Source organism: Dryobates pubescens, chromosome 19 (genome assembly GCF_014839835.1).
Source record: "Dryobates pubescens isolate bDryPub1 chromosome 19, bDryPub1.pri, whole genome shotgun sequence".
NCBI lineage: Eukaryota > Metazoa > Chordata > Aves > Piciformes > Picidae > Dryobates > Dryobates pubescens.
The window spans coordinates 12,597,330-12,610,914 of NC_071630.1; the positions used below are offsets into that span (position 1 = coordinate 12,597,330).

The 13,585-nt window shown below is 48.7% G+C and overlaps 2 protein-coding genes across 5 annotated transcripts in view; one reads left to right on the top strand and one right to left on the bottom strand.

The window, feature by feature from the left end:
- Positions 1 to 721, top strand: part of JPH3 (junctophilin 3) — a 62,344-nt gene extending 61,623 nt beyond the window's left edge. Inside the window, exon 5 of the mRNA XM_009904465.2 lies at positions 264 to 721. Within this exon, the coding sequence (XP_009902767.2) occupies positions 264 to 344 (81 nt within the window). The 3' untranslated portion in view covers positions 345 to 721. The remainder of the gene's footprint in view (positions 1 to 263) is intronic.
- Positions 722 to 8,683: 7,962 nt separating this feature from the next.
- The window catches only part of KLHDC4 (kelch domain containing 4), a 29,628-nt gene continuing 24,726 nt past the window's right edge, over positions 8,684 to 13,585 (bottom strand). For 2 of the 4 annotated variants that reach the window (XM_009904525.2, XM_054169960.1), the window contains 4 exons: positions 11,872 to 12,080; positions 10,147 to 10,549; positions 9,547 to 9,663; positions 8,684 to 9,253 (listed from right to left, as the gene is read on the bottom strand). In XM_009904525.2, the coding sequence (XP_009902827.2) occupies positions 9,066 to 9,253; positions 9,547 to 9,663; positions 10,147 to 10,549; positions 11,872 to 12,080 (917 nt within the window). In that variant the 3' untranslated portion in view covers positions 8,684 to 9,065. Of the gene's footprint in view, positions 9,254 to 9,546; positions 9,664 to 10,146; positions 10,550 to 11,871; positions 12,084 to 13,585 lie in introns of all 4 variants that reach the window. The other 2 variants (XM_054169961.1, XM_054169959.1) reach the window with 1 other exon arrangement.

Below are 13,585 nucleotides of genomic sequence, written 5' to 3' on the forward strand. Positions count from 1 at the left end.
AACGTGAAGACAGAGGTAATAGATCTGGGTTTAGTCTCTGCTTGTGCTGTTTGCTCACCTCTGAGGGGGAGATCTTTATTCCCACCTGCCTCACTACCAGGTGCTTTGGGATGGTTGGCTTGAGGGTGTAAATCTGCTCTGCCTTGTCCACTCATCTTGCAGACCTGCCTGCCCTGCAGCGTCCTGGACCCCACCACGAGACAACCCCTGGGGACTAACTTCCACCACACCTTCTAACTCTTCTCCTTCTCTTTCTCTTCCAGGGCTCAGCTCCCATCTTGGTAGTCATGGTGATCTTACTAAACATTGGAGTCGCCATTTTGTTTATTAACTTTTTCATCTAATTCAAGGACTGTCTTGTTTGCAAAAATAACAGTTACATGTACGAATGGGGGAAGAAAAACAAACCACAAACCAACCAACCAAACAACAAACAAAACAAAACAGAAAGGGAAAAACAAAAAACAAACACAAAACTCCTACCTTGAACTGTCCTAGGACAATTTCCAAGTCTTTTCACAGAAGAACAACGAACGATCGAGTCTCACTCACAGTTTGCCTTTTTTTCCTGGGTAATGTTTTTTGGATTTTAGCCAAAATTCTTTGCTTGTATAACACTATGCTGTGTGGCATGGCAAAAAAAATGCTATCAACACTCTGCCCCCCCAACACTGGAAAGGATGAGAAGGAAATCCCAACGAAGTAAAACCTCGTTTCCCCCTTTCCCTCACCCCTTTTCCCCCCACCTTGCCCCACAAAACAACAAGGGGAAAAAAAAAAACCCAACCAATTAACATTAAAATTGGAACAATAGGAATGAACCCAAAAATGGAGACCAGGTGAGGGGACCATGGGGAGAGTTTGTCTGATGTATGTACAGGTCCTGGGATGCTCCAGGTTGAGTTTCCCAGGAGAAACCACAACAGCTTTAATGATAAATGGGAGAGGAAAAGCAAACCCAGGCTTTTCTTCCCTCTCCTTTTCAGACAGAAGAATGTTGCTGTAAGAAGGAGGAGAGAAGGAGCAGGGGGAAGGCAGAACTCTGTCTAGATGGGAAAGATGGGAGAAGGGCAATGGGCCCCATCTTGCTATTTGTTTCTATAACAAAGCAGCAATTGGCATTTGGCTAAATTTCTTGGGGGGGGTGGGGGGTGGATAGGGAACGCAAGGTGTGAGCAGCAGCCCCACCGCCCTCCTGCCTTCAGTCCTCCTCCCCAGGCTGCTTCCTGCCATGGCAAGGCTGGAAAATTACCCAGAGCTACTTTAAATTCACAGCAAATTTCTCTTTGGTAAAAATGTGTACCCAGATTCACCCCCCCAAAAAAAATCTTGCAGGCACCTTTGGCAGCACAAATTGAGTAGCTGCTGGTCACTGTGCCATGCTCACCAATACATAAGGAGTATCCCATCCCAAATCTGTGCATCCATGGAGATGTCAGGGAGCAGACTGGTGGGGAGGGACTGGGGAGAGAGGGTTCAATTCTGATCCTCTTAGGATAAGAATAAACCAAAACAAAACCATTTCTCAAAGGCATCTGGGGAGGAGCACTGGAGCATGACCCAGAGAGGAGGGAGAGGGTGGTGGGTTTGTCTCTTACATCTTGCTGTGGACTGTTTCAGACATCATGCTTGGGCTCTGAGCATGTAGTATTTTGCACTTTGTAATGCAGGATGTATATTCCAGCTTCCAACATGTCCCTGTAAAGAAAAAAGAAAAAGAAAAAGGAAAAGAGAAAGAAAAAGGAAAAGAGAAAGAAAAAAGAAAAAGAAAAAGGAAAAGAGAAAGAAAAAAGAAAAAGGAAAAGAGAAAGAAAAAAGAAAAATAAAAAGAAAAAAAAAAGAAAGAAAAAGAAAAAGAGAAAAAAGAAAAAAGAAAGAAAATGAAAAAGAAAAAGATAAAGAAAATGAAAAAGAAAAAGAGAAAGAAAATGAAAAAGAAAGAAAAAGAAAGAAAAAGAGAAAAAGAGAAAAAGAAAGAAAAAGAAAGAAAAAGAGAAAAAGAGAAAAAGAAAGAAAAAGAGAAAGAAAAAGAAAAAGAAAGGAAAAAAAAAGGAAAAGGGAAAAAAAAGGAAAAATTAAAAAAAAAGGAAAAAAAATGGAAAAAAAAGGGGAAAAAAAAGGAGAAAAGATAAAAAAGAAAAAAAAAAAGAAAAAAAAGAAAACCAGAAACCCATCATTGGCAATGGCAGCCTCTAAGGATGTATTCTTTTCTTTTCTTTTTTTTTCTATGTCACTGAATTTGTTGGTTTCTCCCACCCATCTTTGTAATATGCCTGCCTTGATTTTCTCCCCTCCCCTGTCCCCACTGATAAGATGCATACTCATTAAAGATGCCGTATCCCTGTTCTGAGCTGTTATGGTCCCAGTCCCAAGGGTGGTGTGGTCTTAGCTCAAGTGCTTGGAAATGGCTCTGATGTCCCCTCGCTGCTCAAAAGTGACTGCCCTGTTCCCTCCCCTGCCCACGTCGCCTTGCCCCGCCGTGGAGGTCGGTGCTGCCGCTGATCCACCACCACCAGGTACGGAGCAAAGGGTTTGTTTGGGATTTGGTACATCCAGGGACCAAATTCCACCCTCAGTTCTACCCACTGCAGCTCTATTCACCAGGAGAAGGGGTGCAAGTGTGGCAGCAACCCGAGGGTGGGATGAAACCCACACACAGATATATTTTGGGGTGGGAAAGGAGGGAAAAAAACCAAAATCTTCCTCAACATTTCACATACAGAGTTGTTGGGTACAGCCCTGACTTGTGGACTCAGCTTTGCTTTGCTTCTGTTTTAGCTGTTTCTCTGCTACCTTTTCAGCAGATTTCTTATTACACTGCACTGGATTGCTATATTTTTAACCAGAAATAAACTAAGGATTAGAGCATGTGCCAGTTAAATTCAGTTCTTTTCCTTACATGGTCTTATTCCCTCCTGTCGCAGTTTTTCTTCCTCTTTTCCTCCTCCTTTTTCTCCCTTTCCTTTTCCAAGCTCTGGGTGGACAGGGTAAATGATAACGGAAGGCAGCAAGACCCCCAGCAACTTTTGAATTTCATTTTCCACAGTAGAATCATAGAATCAATAAGGTTGGAAAAGACCTCAGAGATCATCAAGGCCAACCTGTCACCTCATGACTACTAAACCATGGCACCAAGTGCCACGTCCAGTCCCCTCTTGAACACCTCCAGGCATGGTGACTCCACCACCTCCCTGGGCAGCACATTCCAATGGCCAACAACTCTGTGAAGAACTTTCTCCTCACCTCAAGCCTAAACCTCCCGACACAGCTTGAGATTGTGTCCTCTTGTTCTGGTGCTGGTTGCCTGCAAGAAGAGACCAACCCCCACCTGCCTACAACCTCCCTTCAGGGAGTTGTAGACAGCAAGGTCTCCCCTGAGCCTCCTCTTCTCCAGGCTAAGCAACCCCAGCTCCCTCAGCCTCTCCTCATAGGGCTGTGCTCCAGACCCCTCCCCAGCTTTGTTGCCCTTCTCTGGACACATTCCAGCAACTCAACATCTTTCCTAAACATCTGTCCAGAACTGGACACAGGACTCAAAGTGTTCAATGCTGAGTACAGGGGCAGAATGACTTCCTTGCTTCTGCTGGCCACACTATTCCTGTTGCAGGCCAGGATTCCATTGGCCTTCTTGGCCAGCTGGGCACACTGCTGGCTCATGTTCAGCCAGCTGTCAACCAGCACCCCCAGGTCCCTTTCTGCCTGCTGCTCTCCAGCCACTCCAACCCCAGCCTGTAGCACTGCATGGGGTTGTTGTGACCAAAACTGTTAACAAACCTTTTTGGTTTTCCTTTTGGCTCCTCAGTCATCTCTCCTTTTTTTTCCACTCTTGGATGGTTGCTGCATCCACAAACTGAACCAATTAACAGCACAGAGAGATCACAGCCCTAGCAACTCGCCCCTGTGTTTTGTCATCCTGGTTTACAACTCTTTGTAAAGACTTTTGAGGACTTTTATTCCTTTTTGCACACAAAGATCCCCCCTGGAGCAGGTTAAACAGAGACCTGCAACCCCAGTATGATATTTAGGAACAAGTTCTTTGCCATGAGGGTGGAGGAACGCTGGAACAGGCTGCCCAGGGAGGTGGTTGAGGCCCCATCCCTGGAAATACTCAAGGTGAGGCTTGAGAGGGCTCTGGGCAACCTGATCTAGTTGAGGGTGTCCCTGCTTACTGCAGAGGAGGTTGGACTAGATGACCTTTGGAGGTTCCTTCCAACCCAGCCCATTCTATGATTCTATGACATGTAGATGTACATAAACCAGCACAAAACCAGCTCTCAGTTTCCAGCCAATAAAAAGCACCAAGCAGTGATTTCCTGAGTGGCTTTTCCACCCTGGTAACTGACCAGTTATTCCTGCCCTTGCCCACGTCCCAGCAGTTACCTACAAACACAAATGCAGCTCAGATTTTTCATCTCTTTGTTCCACAGGATAAAAAAAAACTCCTGTGGTTTATTCAGTAGGAAAGAGCCAGAGACTCATATTAATTGGCTCCCAAACCATGTGTTTAAAAATAACGATCCCTTTATTAATCACAGGGAGCTGAGCAATTTGTCTTAGTTCTGGGCTTTTTTTGCCCAAGGCCAGAAATATTCTTGAGAAGTAGCCCAGAGAGAGAGGTAATTCAGTGTGTTTCCCCTGTCTTAGGAGCCCTGGATTCATGTGTATCTACCTAGGGCACATTAAACTGCCTGTCATGGTGGCACATAAATCCATGTAAATCAGCCATCCCTGCTGCTTGATGTCCATACTGACAGAGCAAACAGCTGAAGGTGCAGATCATTTGTTTTCAGGCTGCAGTGGTATTTTTATGTTCCTGCAGCAGAACGAGCAGCACCTGAAGCACAAGGAGGGGCTGGGGCTCAAGGAACCAGCTCACCCCCTGCCATTGCAGCAAGGTGATGGGAAAAGGCTGCCTGTCCCTCCCCAGGGAGACCCAGGTCATCTGGCCAGACCCCACCTGTGCGAGCAATGAGCTGGTTTGACACCACATCCTTGGGGAAGGCAAGAAGGGAGGAATACAACCCCCCTCTGCCTGCTCGTGCCACGTCAGCTTCTCACCAGCCCATCTGGCGTCTGGTTTGCTTCTACCCAAGACCCAGATTCTCCAAGAGCTCTGGGACTCTCCAGGGCCTGATTTCTGAGACACCAAGCTCCTGCTGCATCTACTTACCTTGAGCAGGGTTATGAAGCATTGCTGGGAGAAGAGTATCCAGAGTGCAACAGAAGGGGAGGGGTGAGAGGAGAAATAATGCCATGGAATCCCAGAATCTCAGTATGGTGGGGGTTGGAAAGGACCTCTGGACATCAACCCCCCCTGCTACAGCAGGTGGCCCAGGATCCCAATGTCCAGGTGGCCCTGGAATCTCTCCCCAGGAGACTCCACAACCTCTCTGGGCAGCCTGCTGCAGGGCTCCAACACCCTAAAAGCAAAGAAGTTTCTCCTCATAAGCAGATGGAACCTCCTGGGTTCCAGTTTGTGCCTGTTGGTCCCCTGTCCTGTCACTGGGCACCACAAAGAAAAGTCTGGCCCCACGCTCTTACCCCCCACCCTTTAGCTGTTGCTGACCATTGATCAGATCCCCTCTCAAGCTGCTCTTCTGCAGGCTAAGCAGCCCCAGGTCTCCTCACAGAGATGCTCCAGGCCTCTCAGCATCTTGAAGGTCTGGTTTGAAAGCCAAGGACTAATTCTATGTCCTGAGAGGCTTTGGCAGGGTAAGGGAGGATGGAAAATCAGGAATGTTTAAAAACTGTCATAGGGTGAGGTTGGCTCCAGAGATTTGTGCTAAAGCAGAACAGAGCAGAGGCCAGATAGATCTCCTGCCCATGCTGCACAGCTCTGCTGCACATGAGCAAGTTGTGCACACAGAAGATGGGCTTTGCAGACCCTTGAGATGGTGACAGGTTCTCCTGGTGTAGAGAAACAGGTTAACCCCTCACAGTCTCCCCATTAACTCCATCAGTCATGTTGTTGTCACTGACCTTCATGGCGAGGCTTCTTGCACGGAGCCCAACATCTGAACCACTCCTGAAGACAACTGAACACAGCAAGCACCAGATATGCCTTTTGAGTAACAGATCCACCAGGGCTGAGGCATCTCAAGCTCTGGAGTTGTTTATTGGTCTGTTCCAACTAATCTCAAGCCACAGGCACTTAGCCCCAGCATTACCACCAACCTGTTTTTCCAGGTTATGTGTAATCACCCAATTACCATGCCAAGCAAGGAAGGTTCACCAGGTAATGAGCCCCCGTGGCTACTAACCTCTGCCCAAAGGTCTGAAGATGTATCTCAGCTACAGTGTGAGCTGTATCCCTTCCCTCCAGGCATCTCAGAGATCCTGCTCTGCCATGGCAAAGGAGAACTTCACTTTCTGGAAGCTGAGAGATGCTGGGTGTCACACAGAAGTTTTTTGTTGGACATCTGGCTTAAAAAGGCTGTGGTGCGCTGCATGTTCCTCACCTGGAGGTGTCAATGGCATTGCCTGGGGGCTTTCAGCCAATGCTCAGAGGCGCAAGGCACCGTCACAGTTTGATAGCACACCATCATAGTTTGCATTTCTTAAGACCTTAGCAGAGCCCATCACATTCTGCCTCCTCTGCAGGCACTTAATGTAGCACTAATAATCAGTCAGTCCTGCTTGGGTGAGAGGTTTTACCTTTTCTCAGTGGTGTTACTTGCTCAACCAACCTATGGCAGCTTCCATGGCTTCCACAGTTACCCCAAGAGAAGGGCTGGGGCAGCCAGACAGATCTCTGGGCCCTGCAGCCAGCCACAGCCAAGGGAACTCTGCATTTGTCTGGTTCCTTTTGCTGAGCAGCAACTGCAGATGCACCACAATCAATTTCTGTTGCCAGCCCAATAGCTGCAGATGCTCCAGTGAGTGGACACTGGGCTGGTATGGCCCCATGCAGGCTGCTCCAGATACAGTGCTCCAGCCTCCTTTAGCCAGAGCTGGCAACTACGCCTCCGCTTTCAGGCCAGGGCAATTTGCTGTGGAAGTAAACATCTCATCACACAACCTAAGGATGGCCACCAGAGCCTCCTGAACCATGCCATACAACCACCCACAGCCTGTGCTGGCTCACCCAACCCCCCAGCTCTGAGATGAACTGAACCTGCATGCCAGGTCAGCCCAACCTCCCAGCAGAGCAATGACAGCCCTGGAAGCCGACATCTCCCCTGGAACTCATCCCAAAGCCTCCTCTCTCACAGCCACATGAATATGCTGCTGTGCCTCTCACACCAGTGGGACAGTTGGCCCATCCTGACTCACAGGTTCCTTGAAGGTGTCTCCTCCAGTCTATGGCTTCTCCAGTCATACTCAGCTTGGCACAGAGCACAACTAGGACTACACTGCAGAGCCCCTGAGGAAAAGATGAAAGGAAAAAGCTCAGCTTATCATTGCAGACACTCCAGCTCATCTGATGCATCTAGTTCCCTCATCCAGCAGCCTCTCTACCAGAGCAAGGGGGAGGGAGAATCTTTTCTTGTGGCTGCAGCAGCACTGTACAAAACAATCCTTCATCCTTGGCACTGCTGCAGAACAGCTCCAGCTCCAGGGAAAAAAATTCTTTTGGGGTGGTCCTCTGTACTTGAAAAGGAGAAAATGATAAAGTGTGTTTGGCAGGAAGTGTACTTTCCCTGTCTGGTTGGGCCTTTGGGATGGGGTCCTGTGCACAGATGCTGGCCTTTTAAACCCTGGATCTGCACATGCAGGTGTCCCAGAACTCTGCACAGAGAGCCATGGGTGTCACCTACACACAAAGGATCAAATGTCAGTAAGATCAAGGTCTTGTAAACTAATCCAAGAGGCAGGACAACAGGACAACTGATGCTATTAGCCAAGCAAGTGCTATGGATCCTTCCTAGCTTATCACTAACTGGTTTGTTTCTACCTCTTGCCTGTTACCCTGTATGGAAAGTACCTCCTCCCTGTCAAACATGGCCCCATCCTGATAATTAAACCATGCTGGCAGCCTGCTCTATTTAATCTTGATGACATCCTAATTAGCCTTGCAGAACCTAGCACTGTTCTCCTGAGAGCTAGCTCCCCAGTGATGCCCCTGCCAAAACAATACCCATGGCACCCTGGATTTCTCTGCACAAGGACAGCCAGTGCCTTCTGGTGTCAGCTCAAGTCAGCAGTTGTTTGCTGCAACAGACACACTTGTATCCATCTGTTGTCCCTACAGACCACAGTACTGCTCTGCTGGAAAGAAAGTGATGCCTTGAGGAGGGGCTGAGTCAGGAAGCAGGGGGTAAAAAACAAAACAAAACCCACAAAATGTTTTGAGAGTGTCAGCCCACTCCCTCCTGTCCTCAATGTGCCATCAGGTCTCATAGTAGGACACTTCACTGGTCATAGTGAGTTCACTTGGCCATCTGCCTTCTTGGCCAGCAAGTGAGAAACTGAACTGGGGGACACCACAAGCAAAGGCAAAACTTGCAATGGCTAACATTAAAAAGAGATTCCTGCTGCTACCTTTATCAGGGCTTACAGTGTCTCTCCCACAGACAAGCTATGAAAGGATTCCCAGGTTTCTCCAGGCAGTGCAGCCACATCTCAGGGCTGCCAGTGCAGCCTATGACCTGTGCATTCCACATAAGGAAGAGATCTTCCACAGCAGGAGAAAAAGAAGTAGAAAAGCTGGGATGGGATTAACTGAGAAAGCCAAGATGATGTAACCAAAGTAGTTTATTGCAGAAACCCTTGGAGCACATTCTGGCCCCAGCTGGGGTAGGGAATTTAGGACCAGTGAACCATTGTGATGTGTAGTTTGGGTTTACAGAGTCCAAACAACTTTTGAACCCAAGTATGGCAATATTGTACACAGCAGCCTTGGCAGAACAAGTGCTTGGACAGCAATCCTGTTCTTCAAGACCCTCTCATGACCTCCAGGGCAATAACAACACATCCAGAGCATTGCTCAAGCAGGCATATTGAGACTGGTCAGCCCAGAGGCACTCACAGGTGGAGCCTCAGGACACCTCCCGGACATGCTGACTGCCTGGCGCACCAGGCTGAGGTCAGTGGCTCTAACCACTGCTCCCAGTATCTTTCTTCACTCATGGTACAGCCTCAACTGAATCTTCATAGACAGTCTTTGCCATGGCATGTGCCACTTTTACCACCTTCTTCTCCTTGGCATCCGGGCCCATGTTGCTGCGGGCCAGTTTAATCCAGTACTGCTCCGTCCTGGAGAGGTAGTCTGCGTGTCTCTCACCAGGCTGAACAGATGGGTGCTGCTCCTCTCCTGGTACACAGAGAGGGAGACAGAAAGAAGGGTCACCAACAGCTAATGAAGGCAATCTGCTCCTCCATGTGCCAACCCAGGCAAGACTGCTCTTCAGCTTATGTCTTTAAATGTAAGAGGCTAAGAACCTCTCAGCAACCAAGGAAATGTCTCTTCTTGCCTGAGAGCAGCACTTTGCTTCTGCTGGAAAGCTCCCTGGATGCCAGTGAGACCTTCCAGGCTGGCAGTAGAACCTGCCTGTACTAAAACCCACTTGATATTAGTATGAAAGCAACATTCATCTTAACTGGTACCTTCCTCATCTTCACTCTCCTCTTCAGAGCTCTCCTCTTCTTCTTCCCCTCCTTCTGCACCTTCCATATCATCATCCTCTTCATCCGACTCAGACTCTTCCAGCCATTCTTGTGCTTCTTTGATGGGAAAGGAAGGAGAAGTAGTAAGTGACAAGCTTATTCCCACTTCTGCACCCAGAACTGTCATGGAGGACACCAGGGCAAGGTCAGACAGATGTGCTCCTTAAGAGACCTGCTGTATTCCACCCACTGTACATGGCCTGGTTCTGATGGGGGAAGTGGGAAGCAAGGAAAGAGAGTTAGGAGAAACTGAACAGCACAGAAGAGCTGTGGAGAAGCTGATTTGTGCTGATGCTCAACTCTCCTCCCTGGCACTTCACAGTTCCATGATCAGGAGCTCAAGGGGAGGGACACCCTGTTTTAAAGTCTCTCTACAATGCCTAAGACATGACTTAGGCACCACCTTAAGAGATACAGTGCTCACCACCACCCCTTAAGAAAGCTCCACAGTTGGTTGTCTTTTCTGCCCCCCCCCCCCACCCCTAGTGTAGTGTTGCAACACTAAAGGCAAGAAAGAGAGATCTCACTGTCAGAACTTACTTGGATCCATCTCCACCAGCACCTTCCATTCTTCCATCTTGTGCAGGTCAATACTGTAGAGGTCACTGAGGGTGAACTGGCGATCACCCACCTCAAACATCCCCCCATAGACATAGAGAACCCCGTGCTTCACTGCCAGCATGGCGTTTGACCGCGGGCATGGCTCCACTTGCTGCCCCAAGGCTCCAGCTTCCTCCTCCTCCTCTGATTCAGACCTCTCCTTCTCATCTGCAGGTCCAGAGATCACCTGCTTGATTGTCATGACAGTCCCATCTTCTGCCACCACCTCTTTGACTATCTCCACTGGGCCTTGAGGAGGTTGCTTCTCCATCTCCTCATCTCCACCATCCTCTGCCTCAGTTTGTCTGCCACGTCTTCTCCTCTTCTTCTCTGATTTTGGTCCCTGTTGGCAGGAACAAGGAACAGGAGACTGTGTGAATTGTGTGCACCTAGTAGCAGGTACAGCAGTTAATACAAACACTCTGGATTCTGCTGGGAGGGAAGGGGGAGAATTCAGTTATTTTTCACTGCAATTGTAAGCCTCACATGATAGGTGCCACCTCCCACTCAGCAGGAACTTCCACCAGCCAAAAACCAAGGAGCAAGGAAACTACTGGAGAACCCACAGTGTGGGGTTGTTTCCTCTATTAACAGCAGCATGTGCTGAAGAGACAGAAAACAGCTTTTTGGCTCTCCACCTTGCAGGTGCACACAAACACACAGAGAGCCCACCAGTCTGTGACAAGAGCAAGAGAAAATAACCCACCATTTTGTGGAAACAAACCAGTTGCTGGGTGCTAAATTACAGTGCATTATCAAGAAGCACTCCAGGTCTTCCAGGTACTCTAGGAAAGGGCTGGAAAACAGTCAGCTAGGAAGGCAGAAGCAAACACCTGATTACATGTTTGCCTGTTATTTGGTGATTGACTTCCTTTGAAAGCAAAGCCAGAAACAGTTGGGGTGGAAAGAAGGAAGCTCAGCCAGGTCAATTGTACCTCACTGGCCCCTTGAGAGTGGTTCAAACAAAATCAAAGATCTGAGCTGAAAGCCACATTTAGGAGGTTCTTACAAGCCAAGGTTAGTATTTCACCTCTTCCAGTAGCTCATCAACACTGGTGAAAATAGGGAGGTTTATTGATCCCAACACAACACAAAAGCTCTTCAGCTTTTACTGAACTATCTCATGTGAGACTCGCACATCTGACCTGAAAGTGGCCTCCAGTAAAACACCATCAGGCTGCTTGGCTTCCTTTTGCATTACACAACAATGGGGCACATGCAGCCTGGCTCCTGGGAGAGGAACGTTGCTTCCTGAACCACTCTCACATTGTGGCCAACCATCAGGGCTCTCAAGCTTCTTCTCTACCCCAGAAAGGTGACAAATCTGCACCACACTGGAAGCAGGGTGCAGAGAGCACAAGGAGCCATGTGGGGGAAGGAGAGGGGCAGCATCAAGTTAGAGAATGCAGTTGGTTTGAGAGCAAAGCCTGCTGGATTGCATACGCCCAGCTGAAGCTCTACAGCCTCTCCACAGTCAGTGGGTAACAAATCAAAGCAGCAGCCACATGTGGTGGCTCAGCCTTTGGAATAGCCTGGGGTTTTGAGAAATTAGCCTGCTGCACACTGCAGGAAAGCTGCATGAGGCTAAAAAAAGGTCCAAAGGACAGGTGTCAAATGATCAAGGAGAGTGAACTGGAAAGATCTGTGTTGTTTTTCAAACGGGACCTTCAGCTGCCCGGGAAACCAGCGGTTCTTCCCCATGTCGTAGAAATAAATATCATTGAAGAAGTCTCCCTCGATGCTCTCCTCCTCCTCTTCATCATGCACACCTCCAAACAGCAGGGAGCGGTTGTTGGGACCAACTGCCACCGAGAAGCCAGACCTGGGGGTGGGCTTCACTCCGGAGGGGTTGAGCCGACTCCATGCCCACCTGTCTGCTAACGGAGAAGAGCAAACGTGAGCAGCAGCAAAGCAGAAGGCTGATCCTTTTCCTATCGCCCAAGGCCCCTCACTACTCCAGCAGCTAACTCAAGGACCCGTTTTAGCCATTCTCAGAACTGCACAGTGTCCTCAATGACAGCATGAAGCAGAACCACTTGACAGAAGGGCAGAGTCCAAGGGCGTGAGATTTATCACATCTAACTGCTGGGTTCTACACATTGGCCACAGCAACCCCATGCAGTGCTACAGGCTGGGGTCAGAGTGGCTGGAGAGCTGCCAGGCAGAGAGGGACCAGGGGGTAGTGCTTGATAGGCTGAACATGAGTCAGCAGTATGCCCAGGTGGCCAAGAAGACCAATGGCATCCTGGCCTGTATCAGGAACAGTGTGGCCAGCAGGAGCAGGGAAGTCATTCTGCCCTGTACTCAGTACTGGTTAGGCCACACCTTGAGTCCTGTGTCCAGTTCTGGGCCCCTCAGTTTAGGAAAGATGTTGAGTTGCTGGAAGGTGTCCAGAGAAGGGCAACAAAGCTGGGGAGGGGTTTGGAGCACAGCTCTATGAGGAGAGGCTGAGGGAGCTGGGGTTGCTTAGCCTGGAGGAGAGGAGGCTCAGGGGAGACCTTCTTGCTGTCTACAACTACCTGAAGGGAGGTTGTAGGCAGGTGGGGGTTGGTCTCTTCTCCCAGGCAACCAGCACCAGAACAAGAGGACACAGTCTCAAGCTGCAGCAGGGGAGGTTTAGGCTGGATGTTAGGAAGAAGTTCTTCATAGAAAGAGAGATTGGCCATTGGAATGTGCTGCCCAGGGAGGTGGTGGAGTCACCATCACTGGAGGGGTTTAGGAAGAGCCTGGATGGGGTGCTTGGCGCTATGGTTTAGTTGCTTAGTTGGTGTTGGGTGATAGGTTGGACTCGATCTCAAAGGTCTTTTCCAACCTGGTTAATTCTATTCTCTTTTCCACACTTCCATCCCTTCTGCCCTCAGAAAGATGCTCTGTCTTCAGCAAAAGCAAAGGTGGATCTTCACATAAGACAGAAGTCTTATGAAGAGCAGCTGAGGGAACTGGGATTGTTTAGTTTGAGAAAGAGGCTGAGGAGAGAGCTTATCACCCTTTACAACTACATGAAAAGTCAATACAGAGGTGCTGGTGTCTTCTCACAGGGAATTAGGAAAATTAGGAAACAGTTTCTCACTGAAAAAGTGGTCAAGCATTGAACAGACTGCCCAGGGAGGTGGCTGAGTCACCATCCCTGGAGGTGTGTAAAGGTCATTCAGATGTAGCACTAAGTGATATGGTTTAGTGGTGAACTTGGTAGAGTAGGTTTAATGGCTGGATCTGATGACATCAAGAGTCTTTTCCAACCTGCATGGTTCTATGAGTCTATGACTCAGGGTGTGCTTTCTGGGGCAAGGAGCTTCTTGGAAGATGTGTATGCCTTTACAGGAGGATGGACTTCAAACAAGGCCTGACTTCCCTTGAGTACCAAGAAGATGCACCTCAG